This window comes from Anas acuta, chromosome 3, assembly GCF_963932015.1.
Source record: "Anas acuta chromosome 3, bAnaAcu1.1, whole genome shotgun sequence".
Lineage (NCBI taxonomy): Eukaryota > Metazoa > Chordata > Aves > Anseriformes > Anatidae > Anas > Anas acuta.
Genome location: NC_088981.1, coordinates 102438769 through 102462550, shown reverse-complemented (window position 1 = coordinate 102462550; position 23782 = coordinate 102438769). Strand labels below are relative to the sequence as shown.

General features: G+C 39.5%; 1 protein-coding gene across 3 annotated transcripts in view; it reads right to left on the bottom strand.

The window, feature by feature from the left end:
* Positions 1 to 23782, bottom strand: part of ASAP2 (ArfGAP with SH3 domain, ankyrin repeat and PH domain 2) — an 83961-nt gene that overhangs the window by 46628 nt on the left and 13551 nt on the right. For all 3 annotated transcript variants that reach the window (XM_068678550.1, XM_068678551.1, XM_068678552.1), the window contains exons 2-5: positions 15816 to 15888; positions 12949 to 13094; positions 3602 to 3676; positions 2525 to 2574 (exon numbers count right to left, since the gene is read on the bottom strand). In XM_068678550.1, the coding sequence (XP_068534651.1) occupies positions 2525 to 2574; positions 3602 to 3676; positions 12949 to 13094; positions 15816 to 15888 (344 nt within the window). The remainder of the gene's footprint in view (positions 1 to 2524; positions 2575 to 3601; positions 3677 to 12948; positions 13095 to 15815; positions 15889 to 23782) is intronic.

Genomic DNA, 23782 nt, shown 5'->3' with positions numbered 1-23782 from the left:
GAAAATAAATACCATGCCAGCATTGCATTTTCAGGTGCATGCAGTGCAGTGTATGCAAAACATTTTTTCCAGGTATCTACTGTCCTTAACCTCAAATGAGAGTTCCCAAATTCACAGATTCAAGTACATTTCCTATGGACATTTTGATTCCTCAAGTATTTATTCGTTTTGTTTTTTTTTTTTTTTTTTTGAAAAAGGAAAATATTTCTAGTATGCAGCTCTGAACCATATCACCTGCTACCATAAGTAAACTGAGGACCAAAGTACAAATCCTTGCATCACTGGAACATGCTCACCCTCGTGAATATTCTATGAGAAATGCTAAAAACATCCGAGGTCTCGGTCCACTAGGAACAGAGTGTTCTTGGTGTGTGTCCCAGCAGCCTGCACACGTATTTATTTTCAATTCTGCACATAAGCTTTGTGGGACATCACTATGAATGAGTTATACATAATTAAAGAAGCTTTCGGATCCAGTAATCAAGCACAGGTAGACAATATTGGGCTAAATTACAGGGGTGTTCTTTACAGCCCATCCTCAGAGATAAACTACTGACATGGGCAACGGTTAGAAATCTTAATTACTTCAAAAGCTGAAAATTGGCAGGGAACCAAACAGGATCATTCGCTGGAATTAAGGATGCAAAGCACTGGAACCATCACAATCTTGACACAGTTACAGTCTTCCAAGGATTCAGGCTGGAGGTTTACCTGAACTTTTCAGAATATCTTGTTACAAAAACCTAGCTATAGCTAGGCAGTTTCAAAAACGTAACACCACTAAGGTCCTCCTCAAAAATCAAGCCTGGAAAGCAGTAATTATACCTTTTTTAATTGTTATTCACAAAAGGAATAATGAAATTTATCTAACTTGCTCAACTTGTTGCTTTCGTGAATAAACACCCTCCAGGAACCACTTCTGAAGATGTCTGCACATGACTTCAGAGGGGCCAGCTCCGTAGGCACCAGAGAATCATTACTTTTTGGGTGAATGCAAAAAGAAAAAAAAAGTGGTGCTAGATTCTCAGCCAACCTAGGCAGCCAGGGATCTGTGGGAATCTTCTGGACCTGCATCATCAGAAATGGTCTGATACGTGTGGAGCTGATGACCTCAGAAGATCAAAGATGCTGTCTGGAGAACTGACAACGCTCAATGGATAGTCACAGCCCAGGTAATATTGGAGTATGGAATAAAACCCACTATGAAATTCTACTTCAGAGACTACCAGCTGTGCTGACACAATTTACTTGGCCAACCCAGCAACTGTAACTACTCCTGAGAAAGGACACGAAGCCATTCAAAGATTTATGAGGTATCAAATTAATTTTGTTTGGTCTTGGGTGTCAAGCTTTGTTGAATTATTTGATTCATTTAGTTGGATATAAAATTCTGGATATAAAATTGTCTTAAACCTGATGCTATGGCTGTTTAAACTGTGCATACTGCACCTTCAACAAGTGGCTTAGAGTAAATTAGGCTAGACACACAGCATGAGACACAGTTGATGAGAATTGTATAGGCATTCATCCACTTCTAGTGTGCAGTACACCTGCTGAGAGCATCCAACCTTGTCAGGAAACGCAGAAAACATTCATATCTTTAAATAAACGTCACTAAATACATGTGGTACAGTAAGGTTCCTGGTACTGGACTGATCTGGAATCACATACTGTTTTGGAGCCATACCAGTAAACTTACTCACACACCATCCTCACGACTTTGTTGGAAGTGCTAAAGGCTCAGCAGCCACTAAGGCCTTCCTATAGACCTCAGCATTGGACACAAGTCCCATAAGACCTGCTAGAGCCAGAGACATTACGTATGGTTTACATATTCTTGACTTTTTATTTTTTTAAAGACTTTTGAAAACACATGGATACTTCTTCTGTGCTCTTCTGACTAAAGAAACTTGCTAACTACAGTGAATTAGTTCACAAAGAGAAGGAGAAAAATAACAACAAATCCTTAAAATGACATCAAGAAGTACAATTACATTGCTATACTTTTGGTACTTAGAAGATGAAAACACAGGGTGGATAACTTCTCCTTTTTAGTGTTCTCCAAAAGTAGAGGACGACAGAAAAGGAAGTGGACTTTCACGTGTAGTAGATTCAGAGTACTAATAAGGACACTATTAAAAAAAATATCTTTCCCAATCAAAATAAAACTTCCCCAACTGAAGTGGAATAATATGTAGTGGGAGATTATGCTGATTACTTGGAAATTCATTAAGCAAACAGGTTTAACAGAGATGTTAACTGCCATTAACTGCCATGGTGTTAAACAAAATAATATATATCTATATCTCTATCTATCTATCTATCTATATATTACTCATGAGGTAAGTTGTGTATTACAGAATTCGAAATGGTTGTGCTTATGCACTACAGCTCCTTTTTTTTTTTAAAAAAAAAAAAAAATCTTCCCAGCTAGGACTTCTTTCTGGGACCTTAATACTATATAACGACCTTTTCCTAGATTTCATAGGAATTTCATTTCACATGAAGTTTAAAAGATACATACACTTTTGTTTCATAGTCCTTCCAAGCTTTATCAAAGGGTTTTTTCAGGTCCTGTCAAAAACAAAGAGAAATAATAACGCAGTTACTTATTTACATGAAAAATACTGTAGATCTAACTATGAATCTTTGCCTTTTGCAATGCCTACTAGAACAAGAAATTTTGCTTGTTCCTGCACAACTCACCTAAGGACTGTGTAAAAGTAATCCTGCACATAGGATTAATACATTCAGATTTTTAAAAGTATCTCTAGGAGTTCATGTGAGCGAGATCTTTCAACAATTATGGAATTAATTAAAGCAGCATTTGATTATTTTCTCAAAGCAGGGGCATGAAGCTACACTGTATGAAGTGCACTTATTTTGAGACAGAAAAATAGAAGAACGAGAGGAGCAAAATGTGGTAACTAACACAGAGGTCATAAGCATATCTTAATAAATAATCTTTTCATTCTGCAGTAGCTTACAGAGGCCATTTTTAGTCTGTGTACATTTTCGTTCTTCCTTCAGTGTCTTAGAACAATAGCTGCCAGTTGCTTCCTGTTTGCTCAGTAGTAAATGAAGCGTAAGCCAAAGAAGTTTGTTGGCTATAGGCTTTGAAAGTTATTATAAACATATCATCGTCTGAGCTCTAAGTTATTATTATTTCAAATAGGAAATACCCTCAGGGCACAAGTAGGTTTAGTCTTTAAGAAAAATGCCATGCTCATTCAGCATAACGCGCATTTCTTCCAAACCTGTAAAGTTCCAGGTTTGTTTAGAATGATAAGGAAATATATTAATGAAAATCCTTTAAACACTATCCCCCTTCAACTAAGTAAGCATCTCTAAATTTACAGTTCTTACACCTCCTTCTCTGCTTATCTTCTCAGAACTGCTTTTAAAGCCTCCAAATGTTTTGTATATGTATTCACAACAGCATGCTATATGTGAAACCACAGATGGAAGGGATGACTCAATAATAAAAATGTATCCTCTTGTTTATTAAACTAAAAAGATTAAAATCAAATAAAATTAATATATTAGCTAAATGTGTTTATTATATGAATGATAATTCCACACATAAATAATATAAACATACCCCTTTTACTCCTTTCAGATCTCCCTTCAGCAAGCTGTCCAACGGAAAAGTGATTATGTTGTTCATATTCTGAATCTGGATACAAGAAAAGTACAGCAAAATATTTTAATATATTTTAACGCAGAATGTGTGTTGCCTCAGTTCACACATTTCAAAAAATTTCAGTAAAAAAAAATCCGATGTATTCTTTTCTAAATGATACTTTATGAAGACACTTATCAGTACAAGCAGTAATCAAACATAGAGGCAACACCAGTTAATTAAACTTTCTCTGCAAACACTGTAACCCAAGCCAGCAGGAAACCTGCTGCTGATGCAAGTACCTCATCCAACAGTGACTGCAAAATAAGCCCACTATTTTTAACACTGCCTGATTTCACCGTTTAAATCATATCAGAACAATGACACCATTTTTCTGCATTTATGTCTTAGTTCATGAGAATGTTTTAGATCAATCTTGTTTATTTTGCAGTCTCTTCAGGCCCATTCCATAACATATATTTGCTACTCTCACATAACATGGTATCTTATTCTGACAGAAGTTAAGATGAAGGACTCTGGCCTTTAAAATACCACTATTTAAATATTTTGCCTGTGTTCTTAAAAGGTAATGTGTTTACAATTGACATATCAGCATATGCTTTTGTTTAAGGATTTTATGAGGTTTTGTGTTAGCAAGTAATTCAAGAGCAAGCAAGTAAATTAAGATTTTATTTTTTCATCTTGGATTAAAGAGAAAAAAAAAGAAAGTCATAGTTCTAGATAAAGTATCTGTACCATAATATTTTGATAAGGGCAAAGACTGAAGAAAAACAGCATGAATAATACAATGAGTAGCATACACCAGGAAAAGAAACACTTCATTTCCAATTCTTTATGATTCAAGGACAACGTTCAAGGTCTGGGTCGTAATAGCTAGGCATGGGGTTTAAATTGTAACAACCTGACCAGACTGCACTGAAGAGTAATAGAGTATTTTAGAATCACATTATGGAAAGAAAATCTGATTAACTTTTACAGCAGTGTGGCGAAAGTTGCCTTGGGGTGGGTTTATATATATATTTTTTAATGTGACTTTTTCAAGAAAGAATATCAAAAGTTCCATTTAGCATAACACAGCAGGAGAAGGAACAACACTTAACGGAAACACCAAGAAAAAAATACTGCCAATTGTGACACTTCAGCCTCACCAAAATGGAAAATACAAAGGATATTTATCGGCCTACAGTTATTTGGTGTCCTCACTAGAACAAACCCCTAAGCATGAGAGCCAGTGGTCCTCATGCCCAGTGATGCTCAACAGCTATTGCAAACATACAAACATGCAAATCCCCACCCTTTCTCTTCAAAAAATACTATTTTACTGTATTTGCCTGAAATGTCAGCCAGCAACCAAAGAGAAAAAGAACATACATAAATTTTAAAGCTTAAAAGAATAGAGAAGAATGAAGAAATAAAGAAAAGCTGGTTTACTAAGTCACTACAATAAATCCCATTTCCCCTCCTCCACCCTACTTCTCCCAGAAAGAGCTGTGGGACTCAACCCCAGCCCTTTACAATCAAGTTAAATTCAAACTTTGTGTTTGTTTTTAAAATAATTCCTATAAAAACTGAATGAGCAACATCTACACATGCTTAGCTGGCAGGGCTGGAAACCATGCCCTTCAGAATTTCTCAACAGCTCTACAACATCCACATACCAACATAATCATAACAAGAACAATATAATCATGTCCAAAGTTAATAACATTTTATGTTACGGATAGAAGAGATAAGTGAAGCAGCTTAAATCACCCAAAATTCAGGTAAAACACAAAAACGTCTATAAGAAGACAGATGAAACACACGCCCCTATGGACACAGACATCCAGAACAGCTATCCAAGAGGAGAAGCAGAAAGAGGTTTCATTTATGTTCTCATCCCGTGCAAGATTTTCTACAGTGTTATTCTACTTCATCACTATGATGTAGCCAAAAGGTCTAACCTAAAGCTCAATGCCTTCACAGCCTCCATTTAATCATTCTTCAAATGCACATAATCAGGCAGAAACCAAGAGTAAGGAATTTCTCAGCAGCAGTTTCAGGACAAGAGTTTTTTCCTTAAACCAGAAAAAGAGCAGACCCTCAACTATTAGGGGAGACATTCAAAGAACATCAACCAGCCTTCCTAACAGCTCTGGATGTTTCCTAGAGATTTAGTTCATGGGGCACGAATGCATGCTCCCAGATACAATGCTCCAAAAACAACTCTAAAAAAAGACTGGGAGCAAAAAACCATTCTTTTATAAAATATGGAGAGTGTTTGCCCATTCAGGTGAACTCCTTTGGGCTACTACCTTTATGTTGTTATCAGTCCAGTGTATTTATTCCCTGTGCTCCTGTTTTCCTTGCACCAAATGTGAACATACATAACGCATGACCTTGTCATTATTAGCCTAGTTAGATGAATCACACTTGTTGGTATTTATAAATCAGCAAGCAGGATACAGAAGAACGATTTCTCCCTCTTTCCTGAGAAGCTTAAGCTGAACTATAGAAAAATATACACTCATTTTTGGCACACGGGAAAGCACTAATACGCTGCAGCTCCTTCTCTGTGTGGACACAGAGAGCTAAATGTATACAGCTGCTTCTATTGATTATTTATGTTTCAAAATGTTTTTTAAAAGAGACATGCAAGAAGGTGCAGGAAAGCTTCAGAGAAATTAAAGCCATCCTGTGTCAGAGGAACACTGCAGGTTCCACGTGTTGTTTTCTCTCTCAAGAGAGAGAAGAAAGAAATAGTTGACCTGGTTTCCACTTCCAACACTGCCGCTTTGGCAGACTCACCGTTTTCCTCTGACGGTTTCCAGCGAGCTAAGATGACAGAGACGGGATAATAAATTAAAACTTCATAACTTGGAGAAAGCTCAGAGGAGGAGGAGGAGGAGAAATGGCAGGAGGGAGAATGTAAAAATAAACAAAGCCGCAGCTGCCAGAAGTGATGGCAGAGGCAACAGACAGGCCAACGTTTGCAGAGCGGAAAGAAGTTTTTCAAGTAGTTTAAGAGCCTATGGCCAAACACCGGAGTTGTTCCTTTGCCAGCACTCCTATTTATTTTAATGAGGCTTTTTCAGCACAGCTCTGGATACCAGCGCCTGCAGTCCTTCAGTAGGTTGTGTTATTTTCTAAATCCAAACCAGAAGGAAAAAAAAAAAAGGAAAGTTAACACAGAGTGGATCTTCGGACATTTTCAATCAAACTAAAATTCAGACGCTTGCAGGACATCTGATATGACTCCCATCATCTTATTAAATTCTAGATGCCTCCCTCGTAGTCGGTATGGGCTTCGCAACCACCACCTTGGGTGTTTTGAAGTGATGGTAGGATTGCCTGTTGATAGGAAAGTAACTGTTCTTGTGTTTTTTTTTTTTTCTTTTCTTTTTCTTTAGGGCAAGTACCATTGCACTGAATACTTCCCAATAGTTTTCCCAGCGATGTGTGCTTTAGGGGGACAGGACCATCAACGCGAGCAGGGAAGGAATGAAAACCCGAACAGACACTAGAGATGAGACGAAGTTTGTCTGAACTTTGAGCTTTCAGCAGCTAACCACTGCAAACATGAAAATTTTCAAATTTTTGCAGCACAAACAGCTTCATATCATGCCACGCTCCTATGCATGGTGCTGCTGCAACACAGCACTTGCAAACAACCACTGTGCCCCCAGTAATACCCAAGCTACACACTGGGACCTTCTCCATTAGGAAATGCAAACATAAAATGACAGGAAACCCATATTTTTTCATATATTCTTAAAGGCATAAAGCATAGAAAAGGAAGAAAAGCCTTGAGGTTATTCCAGCCTGCCTTCCTTGGCAGCGGAGAATTCCCAACTGCACACTTTCTAACCTAGGTTAAAACATCTTCCGCTCCTTTCTACGGGCCACTTCATCTAATATTTTTCACAGCGAGATCCCATTTACATGCAATTTATTAAGTTCCCCTTCTGCAAGCACGCAGCTATCTTTGAGCCAAACCATACACTACAACTCTTCTATGCTTCCTTCATAAATCAACCTCTTCGAGCCCTGATCAGTTTTTTGTTACTGTCCTCTGAGTTTCTTCCAGTTGAATCAATACCTTTTTGGCAAAGGAATACAGATAAGGATCCAGACGGAGCTGAACCCATGCCACGTAAGGAGGAATTATTACTCCTTGCTTTTCCTAGCACCTACGACAAAAAAGGCCTGTTGCGATGACTGTACTTTCATATCTCACTGCAAGAGCAAGCTTTAACATCTCCTTTCAAGACCTACATTAAATTTTACATTACTTTCTGGTTATTTCAATCTTTGTAGACCTTTAGATAATTCTGTCTTCAGTAGCTTCTAAAGATAATTTTTAAAAAGACTGAAAAATTGAGATCAGTCCTCACATTTCCATATTTTTCTTGACACACCCTCCACAATTTAAAATACTACGCTGTAAATTCTTCTTTTTAGAAAGACGTCTGTAAATCAAACAGCACTCTTCATTTTTTTTTCACCCCTCTCACTATGAAGCCAACCTTTCCTAAAGAGCAACAGTGAAAAACAAAAGCAACACATCCTAAATCACAGATATCTGAATAGTTTGGGTTGGAAGGGACCTTAAAGACCACCTAATTCGCACATGTCTGGCTCATGTTGAGCTTCTCATCAACCAGCACCCCCAGGTCCTTCTCCTCAGAGCTGCTCTCAATCCTTTCTCTGCCCAGCCTGGATTTGGGCTTGTGACTGCCCCAACCCACCTGCAGGACCTTGCACTTGGCCTTGTCGAACCTTATGAGGTGTGCACAGGCCCACCTCTCAGGCCTGTCCAAGTCCCTCTGCCATCTCTTTGCTACTGTGTTGACCACACCACACAGCTTGGTGTCGTGCAAACCTGTTGAGTGGGCAACTTGATCCCACTGCCCAACGACGATATTCCCCATACTATATGCATTTCCATACGGGCATATAAGTTGGGCCACTGACGAAGCTGACTTACTGGCTGGAATTCCTTTGTGCTGCTCTTTAATCATCAATCTTCAATCATCAGTTTTCACACGATACCCCAAAAACTCATATATATGCATCTATAGCTTGTTTTACGTACTTAACTAAGACAACACAAAATACTTTTGTGAAGGATCAGACACCAAATATATTTTTAAAACCTTGGGCTGACCTATTATGCCAGAGAAAAAAATCAGGGCATAAAATTCTGTAAGTTCATTCTGCAGTACAGAAAAGATACTTCCTTCACTTTTTATTGGTTACCTTTTGCATTTAAGCAAATCTCCTTTCTTCTTACAGTTAAAAAAAAAAAAGAAGTAAAATAGGAGCATATGGTCAAAAAATAAAATAAAATAAAAAAGTCTATCAATGTTTTCCATTTTTCCTGGCTAAAAATCCAAGAATTATTAATAGAAAAACTTCTCACATGGAATCTCTTCCTTCCAGCTACACAGTTGAGACAGCAAATTCCAGTCTTCTCAATTCAGCATCTTTCATTAGCTTTAAATTTAAATGAAAAAGAACGGACAGGAATATGTAGAACAACAACAAACACACAAAATGGCATTTGTTAAATAGCCACTTCATTTTCACAAATCAAATCTCTCTTCAGGGAGTGCTGACAAGGACAACACGAAATTACAGATTTTATTTCCTCCTGGCTGAGCAGTCTAAGAACGGGATTAAAGGAAAAAAAAATATTTATGCTGTGTAGTATTCCTCATAATAAAGACTAACATCTTTATCACTTGGCACTAAATTTTGTAGAAGACAGAGTAATTCACACTATAAGCAAGTGCCATACAAATCTAACCTACCTGGGAACTGTCAGAGCAACCATTCTGTCAAGAATTAGCACCAAGGTTACCATCAGTAAGAAAAATGTCCAAGAAGCAATACTGTATGTGCCACAAAAAATACTGTGCTAGCTGTAAAAATGCCTCCTTTACTTATTTTTCACTACCAAAAAAGACTTTTTAATTGATCTCATCCAAAGGAAGTTCAAAGACCACATATAGCTTGGTATTGGAGCTATGTCTAGAGAAAAAAAATTGCAGAGTTTATCATAAACAGATCAAAGCAAGGTGTTAGGTTAAAGTGAGCAGTTACAGGGGCCTGCTATGCAATAAACATCAATTTATTTCTTCTCCTGAAGTTCCATAAATCATTTCAAATTTGAAGAACCAGAGTTCTTCAAAAAAGAAGTACAGCAAAACACACATAAAAACCCCAAGCATTTCCAAGACCCAAACTTTAATTTAAATAGTTTATAGCTGAATAATTTGATTGCAAGAAAAAAAGAAACTTTTCAGATTTTAATGAAATATTTTAAAACATTAATGCTGTGATAAGTCCCAGAAAACATCAAAGACTTTTGAGAAACCTTTAAAAATACTAGAGAAAAGAAGACCTAAAAAAATCTGTTAAAGTAGAACAACTTGATCTTTCCTTTACCTTACCGATGACAAGTTTAAAAGAACATCTTTCTGCAGAAGCACGTCAGAGCTCCAGCTCTAAATGCCACCCAGACCAAGAGCTGACAGAACACATCAGCTTCCAGAAATAAAATCAAAATACATGACAAAGCAAAACTTGACAGTAGCCCTTAAGCTTTGCCAGCGTTAACAGCTTTGGCATCTGTTCCAGTCTGAACACGTCCTCTCACTTCCCTGCACATTCCCCACTCGTTTCAGCTGGTCTTCTGTGAAAATTCAGTGTCCTACGAAACTTCAGGGACAGGTCTATTTAAAACAATACCTTTCATACTCTGTTAGTTTTGTTTCTTAAACAGCAGCAGGTTATATAGCACAAGCTACGTTTCTGATGAAACTACAACCAAAATGTGTTGGGTGCTATAAGGAAAGACTGGAGAAGAGGGGTGTTTGTACTGCCAACATGCTTCAGGCACTCAGAGTTGGATACTTCTCAACACTGTGAGAAAGCATGGGGCTTGTTTCACATATGGCTGTAATTATAAAAAAAAATCCAAATTATTTCCAACTACTAGCTGGGACTTTTTATGCTAGTCAATACCCTTGTAATCTCTTAGAAAATTAGACCTACATCAGTCAACGTTTGAACAGATATTTGAAGCAACCAGAGTTACAAACAACTTATTCCAGTGGTATTAATTTCTAATAGGCAAAGTTATTGCAACCAATAATTTTGTTTTAGAATTCTTTCCTAATTTTGTAATTCTTGTATATAAGTATGGTATTTTGGAGCAATGATTAAAGTTCTGTCTCCTGGCTTTATATACACACACACACACACAGATGCACACATATATATTTTCTTTTCAGATGGAATTATTCCTAAAAATAAAATAAAATAAAATAAAAAAATTCAAGGTCCATTACATTCCTCTATTTCTTCAGTTTTCTCTTTCAGTTTCTGTTTCCAGGAGAAAACAAAAACTTCAAATCTCGACAATATGAAGCACATCAGGGAAGAGCAGAACCTTACAGAGATCTAACCTTCACCAGACATATCTTTTTAAGAGAGAAGATGACAACATTATGGAAGTGTTAAGAAAAACAAAAATGACATCATGTGTATGTAAAACTATTGTATACTTCAAAAACAGAGAAAATCAGAGCCATAAATTGAGGAAAAACTGAAGATTTAGCTGCTACCTCACAACTTATTCTTTTCTTATATATATATATAAACTGAAGCAAAAATACATAGTTTATAGTATTAAAGCAGAACATAGGAAAAAAAAGATTCAGGAAGATCCTATGGAGAAGACAAACAAAAAGTTATGTCTTGGATAAGACAAACTTAATAAGCTGCATCCCACTTCCTATAGACATTATTCTATTTTTATTTTGCTTTGATGTTTGTGGAAGAAAAGTTATTCTTGTCAGAAATTTTTGGCAAAGACTATAATTACTGTTTTTGGGAGGACAAACACTTAAGATTTTTTTGGTAAAACTTCAACACTTTTTGGCTTTTGAAAGTCTTCTTAAAATACAATATATTAAAGTTTTTTTTCTGGGGAGGGGATGCAGCTTTTAGTAGATTGCTTTTTTAAAACCACACAAACATCACATTTCACAGATTCATTTGTCTAATGAAGTCACCACATTGCAATTAATATAATAGAGAGGGGCTTTTTAGTCAACAGAAGGTATTAATCAGAAAACCCACTCCATTTCCCCTCCCTATGAGCAGCTTACTGCTGTGCAAGAGACTACTCAGGATAAATGACTGACTCGCACTCGATAAGGATCCTTTTATGACAGATAATCTCAGAATCTATTTGTACATCCAGAGATATTCAAATCAATACGACCAACGTGAAATACATTTCACTACAGATAAACACATTTGGGGGGCAGTCTCTCTCTCCTCAATATCATGATTGAGTAAAAAGAGGACAGCATCAGGGAACAAATGGGACTGCCCTAAATCACATCAGCTGGAAACATTCCCCAAAGAACTGATTATGACCAGCTGGCTGTGAACTAGACATTTGGTCTAGATTCACAAAAGCATCTCATCTGTCTACATCCCATTGATTCAGCAGACAAACAGGCTTTGAAATGTTTGTATCAATCTGGATCATCTCCCTTTCCTTGCTCCTAATTTACTTCCTGCTTTAAGAGTTCTGTGGCTCTATGCAGTTCGGGACTTGTTCAGACATAGCTCTAGCTAGTAGCATGGAGAATCACAATCTGCTCTGCTTGTGCCCTCTGATTAACGTGAAATTGAGGCTGAAAATTCTCCATTCATAATTAAAATTCCGTTTCTTCCATTTGGCTCCATCCCATTTTGCTCAGTAAGCCAGTAAAACTTTTAAGTCTTTTAAGTCTTACTGGCTTCAGTTACAGGACGGGTCCCCAGTGGACACTATGGTCATTAGAGCATTACATTTCTTCTCCCTGACCCTCTTCTCCGAGAAGCAAGAGACTCTCTCTTCCAGGGACACTAAAACGTCCCTTGTGAAAAAGTAAAGAAAAAGCAATGTCAAAGCAGAGTAAACCCAGTTGGATTTTACTGGTTTCACATTTTTAAAGCAGTTTCGTATGTGCACTTCGTAATACGTTATAACTGCTTTGTTGTGGGAAGCATTTAGACGTGAGAATTGTTGGAAGAGGTTTTTTGTTGTTGTTGTTTGTTTTTGAGATTTGAAAGGAGAAAGGCTAAGACATGGGATGTTTCCCTAAGCCAAGATTATTTTTTTTAATGTATTATTTATTTATTTATAAAAATGGTGGTTACTAAAACACAAATCACTGTCAACTTGAAGAGCTGCTAGAATTCAGAAATACAGGAGCTGTAATGCTGTTACAAAGGCAACATTATTCTGCAAGCAAAATACTTACCAAATTTTTGAAGAGTGCAGTTAATTCCTTTGTAAACACAGAAAATTTTAAAAATGCTGTTCCCAAATCTGGGTCATCCCTGCAAACACAGTTGCCTCCAAATTTCTCCAGTGCTTGTGTGTACTGTTCTTCATTTTCCACGTGAGCTTCAAAAAGAGCAAAACAGGAACATACAGTCAGAGGATAACGGGTTATAAAAAGTACAACTAAATTAAAAAACAAAAAACAAAAAACTTTTCAGTTCATTTAAGTGCTGTGTGCTGAACAAAGAATCAGAGGGGATCAGGTGTATTGCCAGAGTCCTGAATCCCTGCAAGAGCAGGCGATACAGTGGTAATCTGAAGCAAATCCCAGCAGTTTGCGTTCACCGTGTGCTGATTGAGTTCTCAGAACAGTTCATGACCACCAGGTTCCCTCCTGAGACAACAAAACCACAAGCTCTGCCCCAGAAGCAGAAGCCTAACGGAGAGGACAGGCTCAGAAGACAGGTTGCACCAACGCAATTCATCCAGCACCCACTTCGTGGGTTGTGAGGTTTTTCAGCCTAGGGAGTTATTATGAAATCTAGGCCAAAGCAGGCTCCCCTAATACAAATCCAAGGGAAATCTGAGGGGTCTCAGTCATATCTACTTCTAGCATACAAGGTCAGTGTGGACAGACATTAAAAAAAAAAAAGCCTGACAACATGGCCTGGGGAATAAAAAAGAATTTGGAACCCAAACTTAGTGAACAAGTTAAGCTCAAACACATGGGAAAAGCTTTCTTCAAGTTGGCACCTGAGAAATTTAACGTTGCCTACTTCTTATTCTAGCTCTGGCAAATTTCTAGTGCTTCAAAAGAAGATGAAAAAAAAAAAGCACCCTGGAAAACAAATTATGCATGAATAAGAACAAAGGATCCTTCATGGCCATTACATGAAACCAGCAGAAACCATGAAGACTATTTAGAGAAGATTAATTTTAGTTCAAACAAGCAATGATCCAGTTTAATTTCAGGCCCATTTGTATATGTCAGCATTTTAATATCCAAAGGATTTGTGTTGCAATGTCCTTTCTCCAAATTTCTATGAATTCGTTACACAACCTGCTAAATAAACCTAGTAGGCTCCAGCTTCCTAAGCCGCCTGTCTGATCCCACAGAGATCCTGTGAGCCTGTTCAGACTCTCAGAAACCTACTGTATTGTGGAAATACAGTATTGGAGCTGGTACTCCAAAACTACACCTGAAGAACAGGTAATGGTTTTTTTTATTTTCATTTTACCCACAGCACCTGCCCCAAAATACTCTCCTTGCAGTCTGGTATCTTCCAGATAAGCTTTAAAAGTTTTCCTACCAACAGGTTTGGAATCTATCAAATAAATAAATAAATAAATAAATAAATAAATAAACAAACAAACAAACAAACAAACAAACAAACTGAGCCAAGTTTGAGGCTTTGAGGGCTTTTTTTAAATAAGAAACTAAATTATGCACAAACTGGGATCCCTATCCAAACCTCTACCCTCTAAATGGTTTCTAAACTCATACACTTAGAAAAAGAACAGGTGCACTTAATACTATTGAACCTACACTAAAAACAAACAGCAAAACAAAAACTGTGCTCTTATGAGTGCAGGGCCACATTTTTTTTGTCAAAAGGTACCTCAAGTGCTGGCGAGTGGCTGGGTAAGCAATATTTCTGCTGCTGGAAGAGAAAAGCCTTCCAACTTTAATTGTCAAGATTGGGCAACATGATCTTAAAAACTATCGAGGTGCTGATTTATATGCAAAAATGCAGTAGTTTTCTGCAATACTCTAACAAGTACACTGATTAGCAGGCATAGTCAGGCACCCAAAAAGTGCCCCCCCAAAAGAAACAAAACAACAGAGTAGAGTGTCAAATAAATATGTTCCATGACACAGCTCCATCCAGACAGATGGCTCCAGCTTAAACTGGACCCTCCACGAGCCAAAAACTGGCTTCATTAGTTCAGGCAAGAAGGAATTTCCTTTCAATTAGCTGATAAGAATTATGCTGGAGTTGACGTTCTTGTTATAACCTTGTATCTGCACACCAACCCGCCCACGAGATCTGTCAGACATTGGTGGCTCTCCAAGACTGCTGGGCACAGCTATTTTGCATATAATATAGGTTTTGTCAGCTCTAATTGCTAGGAGCTGCAAAGGGAGAATAAAACCCAACAAAACGCTGTTTCTTATTGCTGATGGCCCACAAAAACAAAAGCTTCATTTATTTTTTTCAAAGAAGATAAACGCCATGAGACTGGGGCACATCTAAACAGCGTACACAGCAATAGTTCTTGGTGGTTTTATTTTGTGTCAGAGAAACGTCTGACTTTGTATGTTAGGACAACAACGCTGCAGCTCATCAGCTGTCTCTTGCCATGAAATTCTCAACACACGTAAACGTAAGCCATTAGGAACAGCAGAGCCAAAGTAGCTTCTTATTGCTACCAAAAAGAGGTATTTCACCCCTCAGTGGACATGGTCATATGCCTTACCATTTCAGGTGCTCCTCTAACCCCAGTTAAGTTGATTTCACTGCACGTGCAACTTGATGTAAGCACCGAGGGATCTGTCGTGCAGCAGGGGTGGCAGGAGGCACAGGTAGAAGACATCAGGGGGAAGGAGCTCCCATTTGGGAGCAGTAAGATATGACAGGTTTGGCTATCTCACAGAATTTCACCCTTACTGATCTCACTATTATTTAGCCAGTTCAAGATTGCTATTTCGAATGGAATTTTTTATTTTCTCAGTTCCCCATATGACTCTTTCTGATTCAGGGAGATGACTGACTGACTGAGAAGATCTTCCAGTTTGACCAATACAGGTGAAATATAGACTACAAGGAATTGTTATCTACTTACCCAGACCAGATAAGTTTATGGCTTTGACAGATTTCTTCATTTTATAGAGAACAGTTCGGTCAACATCCAGAGCCTGAAATAAAAGAGAAATTTGAATGTGAAATACTGGGCTGGCCTCTGGTAAACCCATGCCCTAGAAATCTTCTGTACTTACAACACCATTATGTTAATTTAATTTCTGTAATTATTAACTTACTTGCAAGCTGCTCCCACTCCTATCCACCAACCTGTTCTGTCCCCTTGTCCACAAAGACACATCTTCCCTCTTTTACTGGTGACCAGATTCACTTATACCCAGCACCACCTGGGTTTATTAATATTTCAAAATGGAAGTATTTATACAGTATCTTCTTCTGTTCAATTATTAAAGACGCTTACTCGAAATAGTTTCAGCCCATCGTATGTTTTGACATATGATGCTGAAGAAACAAGCAGTATCACTTCTCCAGGCAGAATATTAAAAATGGAATTTAATTTCAGTTTTCCTGAATAATTTAGTTAATTAATTGCACTCCCGACCATGCGAACTCTGTGACTGCTGTGCTGAGCAAAACAAATTGCCTCTCTCTCAAAAATACAACTTGGTCTTTCACACGTTTTGTCACTATACAAGGCTTTACCAACACAACATAAAATTCAAGTTTAAATCCCGTTAGACACAAAGAAGTGGAAGCAAGCGACCATTTTGCTTACTGTAGTGAAATATGGGCAGACCCAAAATATACAATTGTTCTGGAACAAAGAGGCAGAATTATGGTTATGCAAGTGAAATTTTGGAAGAAAAAGAATGAAAGAAAACACAGAACCGTGAAGCTGCAAGGAAATTTACATATGAATTGCAGAGATGATGCCTTTAGACCTGACTGAAGAACAATGCTGAACACAACAGATCACGTTATGCCAAGAGCTGTTTAGCATGATACGTGCTAAAGCAGCCAACAAGAAGCACCAAACCCGCTGCAGCTTTCATTCAAAGGGTTTCGGTGAATCACAGCAGCAACAAACATGACCCGCTGTTGGTGTACTGTTAATCATTTGTCTAAGACAAATGATGCAGAAAAGCCAGTCCCCAGGAACCCAGCCAAGTATTTTAATGTACGGAGTGTAAAAAGAAAGATTCTCCTTCAAATTTAAGGTAGCTTTCTTAAAATGCAGCCGTTCAGACCTGGGCAATACCTCTGAAGCATTCAGTGGACACCCACAGGTCTAGGTGTTGCCTTCCCATTACCCTCGGTGTCACAGCACTGCTATGTCCATTACGAGTTTTACCTTCACCATTTGCACCTGAAACTTCTTAGCAGAGCCACCATCACCTGCAACTCTGAAGTTCAGAGGAAGAGGGGAGAAAAATCCCTAAGAAAGTCCATAAAAGTGACACAGGGCTTCACTCACCTACTTCAGCAGGTTGTCCCTTGGAGACAAAAAGAAAGCAGTGTCCTCTACAAGCCTCACAACTAACAGCCCAAAGAGAACGATGGCCAGAGTCTTAAAACTTATAGATTAAGTTCCCAGCTAAATCTCAGATTGGGGTGTGCAGCGGATAAATTATTTAACCCCTGCACCTTAATTCTGGGCAAAAGAAAAAGGAGAAGATGGTGTTTCTCCAAATAAAGAAGGATAAATGCATGGGATGGATTTGGAACCACACACAAACTGTGGTGAGGGCTCCGGACAGACCTAAAGACTCATAAAACCTTCTGGGCCGCGAATGCCCCGGTCAGAAAGCACACACTCAGTAAGGGAAAAAATAAATCAATTCTGCCTCGACCAAAGTCATCATTTTGGTTTGCCAAAACCTCCCAACCCAGTCCTGCTTCCGCTGGGGTTGGGCAGCAGACCAGACAGTGAACACCACAGCACACTGGTGATGGCAATCCTACTGTCTGGGGATGTCAGGAGGCTGCTTCACCCCTGCAAACCCAGAACGTGCCTGACAGAAAGAAAACCCCTCAGAAAGACTGAGGGCAGCAGAGCAAGCAGACCCTAAGGCCATACTTGGGGGCACATCTTCTGGATGGGCAGGACGGGCTTGTTGGGTCCTTCTTTCTCCCCTTTCCTGCCCTTTCAGCAATGTCAGGGTTTGTATGGCCACATGGAGAAATGCAGCAGAGAACTGATCCCTGCTTAAAGGACACAAGGAAAAAAAAAAAACAAAGTTATTTTTCAGCTGGATCAGTTTTCCAGCTCTGGCTACCAGGCAGTGCCTTTATACATCACTACTCAACTGAAAAGATGAAGGAAAAACAGGAGCAAGGAGCAGGACCAACACACCTGGGCTGCTTTTCTTCTTCATCTGCTGGAGAAAATCTCCAACGAATTTCCTGAACAAGAATTAAATGGCTGCACGAGTGTAGCAAGCTCTTATCTCTAGCAGCTGCTTCCCCCCATCCCTTAGCATTACGCACATGAGTCTCAGCACGTCTTTTATCTCAACGCACACAATTACCAGGATAAATCAGGTTCTGGCAGTTTAGCTTGTCTGGGAAGTGGGACCACGCTTTGATGTTGATAGTGGACACCGAGTTTGCAGAATGATGCTGAAACACCCTGGGAAGTGATATGGCTGAAGCTCAAAGGCTAAATACCACCTTAGGAAGAGAGGCTGACTCTGCTCAGCTTCTGTCCAGGTAGCTGATCCCACCCAAAGCCATGAAAATCACGGAGAGTACTCCCGGCAGCAAACCATCCTGTCCTTGTATCAGGGCAACGTGCACTCAACCTGTTACCATTTCCCTCTCCCAGCCAAAAAAGAAAAAAAAAAAGAAGTAATTTGTGACATGCAGTGCTCTGTATGGAAGCTAAAGGAATATTGTAATTAACAAAATGAACAAATTGTCACAAACATCAATTCCGTTCGGTGCCAAAGTGCCATAGCCATGAAAAAATAAAACACAAAGATGTAAGAGGTCACCTTCTTCCCCCAAAGACAAGGAAACAAACCGGTCACTCAGCGCTACATACTCTTTAAAATGCAGAAAGTGTAGGTCCAAAATGCTGGTCTAGGCAGTTTACACATCTTTCCAAACCAGTGCATTTCTGAAGCTGATAAACAGAGGCAGTGGAATCAAGTTTTTCTTGAACTTCTCCTGGTTTTGTAACTAGCTTAGTGGGAATAAGCGATAGAAAACTTCAAGTCAGCCAGATTAAGCCCCCAGCCAAAGGGAAGCAGCACATATCCCCTGCATGATGGGGATTATAGGTAAAAAAAAAAAAGCACAAGATGTAGGGGGAGCAGGCAGGCTGCCTTCCTGAAAGGATCCCCAGTCACCCAGGGGTGTTGGGCTATTACCTAGAGGATATTGTAGGGTAATGTGGTCCTGAGTGCCCCTACCTGGTGCTTCTTCAACCACCCTGTGACTGTAGCCTGGTCCCTGCGGCCTTGAAAGGGTCCTACCTAAATTCCTTAGTGGTGGTAATAAAGAAGAAAAAGGGATAAACACCCAGAAATATGCTGAAAACTCCCTTCAGTGTAAGAGCTAAAGTGAAAGCTGTACGTGAAGGAACTGCACCTAGAAATTGAGAGAAACAAATCCAATCCTGGAAAACCTTCTGAAGGGGAAAAAAGGGTAAAAAAAAATACCAAGCCATTTTAAGAGGGACCTGACTAAATTTATAAAGGATTTTATGATGGTTCCACAGTGGTAAGGAGCCAGATCTGCACTGTACAAGGTTTCTTCTAGTCCTCCCCCTCCTCTGTTAAAGCTTTTAAGAGTACAGCATTTGAGGGGCTCTGACTGCCTACAGACAGGTGGATGAAGTACTGCAACACCTCCTATCTCTAATACTGCAATTTATATTTGCTTATAGTGCCCCAAAATTGGGGAGGGAACTGTACCTTGCTTTTTGTTTAGATGAAGGACGTTGTCCCTATTCACCACCAGGGATTCAAAGCAGTCCTCGCAGCCTAAAATTTTAAAATGTGAGCTCTTTGTCTTTAGCACCGCTATTCAAATTCGCTCATCCTTTCCTTTGTCCAAACTTATCACAAAAATCAGGTTAAATAGAGCTGCAGCCTCATTGTATTTTCAATTGGGAAGGCAGTATTTCCCTTCCATAAACCCGCACACCCCACAGCAATGCACACACGTGTGCCAAAACCTCCCCTCCCCTCATTCACTCGCTTTGTGCACTTCCCTACAGAGTCGGAGCAGTGAAATTTAAGATGGCTTCTGATGGGGCACGTCCCAGCATTTCTCTTACCCCTTTACAATGCCTGGTAAACCTCTGAACCAGAAGAAAAGTAACCGTGTAATTCATGTGGTGGGATCATTTTCTCCTCTCATTTAACGTTTCCAGTTTCGACTCAGGAAAAAAAAACCCTTTTTGTTGCAAGACTGTTTATTTTGGCATCTGTTTATTCCAGCACAATATATTCAAAGAGGCCCAATAAATTATTTTCATGCTCCCACTCGGCTTCTCCTGATGAGTGCTCAGACTTCACTCTCGTTAAAAATAGCAAGCACAACTTTGATTTATGGAAAAAAAAGGAGAATGAATGGCATAGATAGGGTACATTAGGAAAGAAGACACCTTACTGCAGAACTGCTGGTGTGCGGCATAAACTGCAACCAACTCCAAGCGACTTTCTCTACCGCGCCCTTACCAGCACAATGTTTTTCTGAGCACAGTGTTTGGGTCTTCTGTTCATTTATTTTTATGTGACTTATGATGCTCGTCTCGCTCGTCATCCTCAGGTATGCTTCTTTTTATAGCAGGATCTAGGTGGTGTTGCTGTAGCATCTCAAGATCACAGACAAGGTTTGTTTGAGAGCCCAGCTGCTGAGCAGCCCCGAAGAAATATGCTCCGATCAACTAGGGTGGATCCTGTTCTCTTGACATGAATTTCAAGGTTTCTAAATAAAGGGCAATATCAGATTAAAATAAATGAACACGAGGAAATTAATTATGAGCTTGGTATCAGCATTTTCCTTCAAAATGCATAGCTAATCCCTTCAAATGGCACAGAAATGTGATTTAGCGTAAGAAGTCCTTGACCTTACAATCTACAGTGACTACACAGCGAAAAACATCAGGTAACGTGTTTGCTTCAGTTGAAATACCTGGAATTTCTCATTTTTCCTGCTCTATCTTCAATTAGTTTATCCCTCTGAGCCACCACCACACGTGCTCACAGACAACAATCACACTAAAAGTTTAGTTTTGTTTTTTTAATTGTATTTTTTTTTTCCCCTAGCTAGTTCCATTAACACGCTGGCACCCATCACAAACACACTTTGGCCACGCTGCTGCTGCGATTTCCCAAGGGATTCAGTAACACAAGCTTCAGGTATCTGGAGCGCCACAGACGGAAGACTTCAAAACGACAAAATGAAGCAGATGAACTTTTGAAGCCCATACATTATGACTGCAGAAGCTTTTTTTTTTTCCCTTCAAGCTAAAGAGAAACAAGCACAGCTTTTAAAATCCTACTGTGCACTATGGTAGAAAGAGAAGGACTCAAGTAACACTGACTGCTCAGCAGCAAAGCTTTGTTCCCCGGGTAGGAACCAAGTCCAGTTTCACTTGCCAAGGGCCAATTTCCATTTTAGCAGCTTCAAAGCTTTCTGTTGGAATAAAGAAACGTGCCAGCTCGTTAGAACCAAACCCATCTTCCTAGGGAGAAAGCAGTCCTCGGTTTGTAAAACATCCCGAAACGCTGCTCGGCATCCTAGTTTGTAAGCCACTATCTGTCCCAATAAATTAAAATAAAAGCAGTAACAAATCTGTTCAAGCCCATTTCACCTTGCCTAGGAGGATTTCAGCCCATTGGGAAATACAACACTCAAACATTTCATTGTTGCTTCCCCCAAAGAGCCTCAAAACTCGCATCAGGCCAAAAATCTGCATTGTCTAAGTGGCTGTGTGCAATAGGCAGGGTTCTTCTGGAAGGGAGGGTGGTTCAAACTGAAAATATATTTAATAAATTTCAGGCTGACTACAAAAAAAATGAATGTATTGTTTGCTCTTTTTGAGTGAGGGGAAAAACTGCTCTATTTTTACCCTATTTAACTGGGGGCACAAACTGAGTAATTACACATCCTAAAGAAGAATTTGGCACCTTTTACAGAACCAAGGGATATGGGGAAATCAATGGCAGTAGTAGCATAAACGGCCAGCCCATGGGCTCTACTGGTTAGATGGCCACTTCAAAGCTAGGAAGAAGAATTGGAAGTTAGAAGAAGAGTTCAAACACCTTTTACGCCAAATTTACCAAAGTCTGGGTCTTTTTCTTACCCAAGTGCCCTTACACCAGTGCTTTACACAAATTTGGCTCAGAAAAACATTACTTTTCTGTAGAGGAACAGAGAACTAACCACACTGAGGCAGATCAGCAGTCCATTTAACTTGGCATCCTATCTCAGGAGTGGCCAGCAACGCATATTTGGGGCAGCAACCAAAGGGAGGCACGCATCCATGCCTCCCCAGGGCAATCTCCTCGATTCCAGTGACCAGTATAAAAAGAAAAGCCTGAGAGATGCCCGAGCAGCAAACACTGCAAGAGGAAAAGAGGAAACCAAGCTTTCAGTCTCCACACATGGGCAAGAAAAGCCAACTCTGTGCCTTCTTGCAGCACAGTCCCAGTGCTCGCGTGCCTGGCCGGCCGTGTGCGGTGGGAAGTCGTGAGAGAGGAAGGGGAAGGAGGAGGCCTTCATCTCTGCTCTTTTTTTTTTTTCTTCTTAAACTTCAAACAGTGGGAAGTCTCTGCTACATTCCTTTCTTCTCACCCACAGAAGCTTCATTTTAGAAAGGCTAAAATTAACTATTTCATATTTTGGGTTATTTGGACCTGAATTTGTACGGTCTCAAGATATTTTTTTTTTCTTTAATTAATCTTTGTGTTTTTTCCCCATATCATACATTTAACTAACAAAGATACAAATAAAGCATAACGTATTCATTTTAGATCCAGTACAAACATTCAAACATTGTATCTTTAAAGCAAAATTTAACTTCACCCTCAGTTCTGGTAATTTGCAGTGAAGCATCAGGCTACTCCACAGCCATAAATCATCCTGTGTGTCACGCGTTCCCCTATTTCAGGATAAATAATAATGCCAGAGGCTGCTGTGAATGCTGAATCCCAATAGGAATGGCTTTCCCAGAGTGCAGGAAAAGGGTGCAGGAAGAACAGAGCCAGTTCGTGAGCTTCAGGACTGCTCTTATCTCTGCAGTAACAGCAGCGGGGTTGAACACTCACGCCATACCAGCAAGCACAATCTCGTGACACTTCTGGCCCATCTTTGCAGGTAATCTGGTATTGCTCTAGTTCCTCCTCTCTGACTCAAAAGATCAGACAGCTCCACAGCTATTTTATCCCAGTTTGTTGGTTTTCTACAAGAAATCAACTCTCCGCACTGCTGCAATCCACTTTCCTTTTACGAAAGGTGGTAAAAAGGGTCCTAAATTCTGTCACCCCTCCAAACTGCTCTCCACTCCCTTTGTTCCCTTCAGGGACTGTGAGGCATTAAAAGGGATGGGGTTTGCTGCAGAACTGGCCCTGAGAAGCCCCTTGCCACTAACACACGATTTCCACAGCACCTGGGTTTGTGGTTCTGGTGGGCCCAATGCAGAGGCCATCTGTTGGAACCAGCTCTGGGCTATCTGGCAGAAAACATTCAGGCTCTGAACTTCTGTGCATCCAGCATGGTGGAAGGAGGTAACACCGTTGCTCTGGGAAATTAATACTTGTAAGAAAAAGGCAATTCTGTTACAGAGTGTCAAAATTTGACACTGCTATACACCAACACACCTGATCACAATGTTGTGTTTTAGGAAAAAATAAAATCATTGCACAAAGTCAAGTAGGTGATCCCCAAAAACCTGATTTCTCTACAAAACTGCTTGTATCAATGAACAGGAATCTCAAATGAGAGGTTCAGACTCTACCTCCTGCCTAAGCAAAAAGAATGGAGACATCTTACTTACACCAACTGTTTCTCCAGCACACATCCACCCCCCTGCTTTAT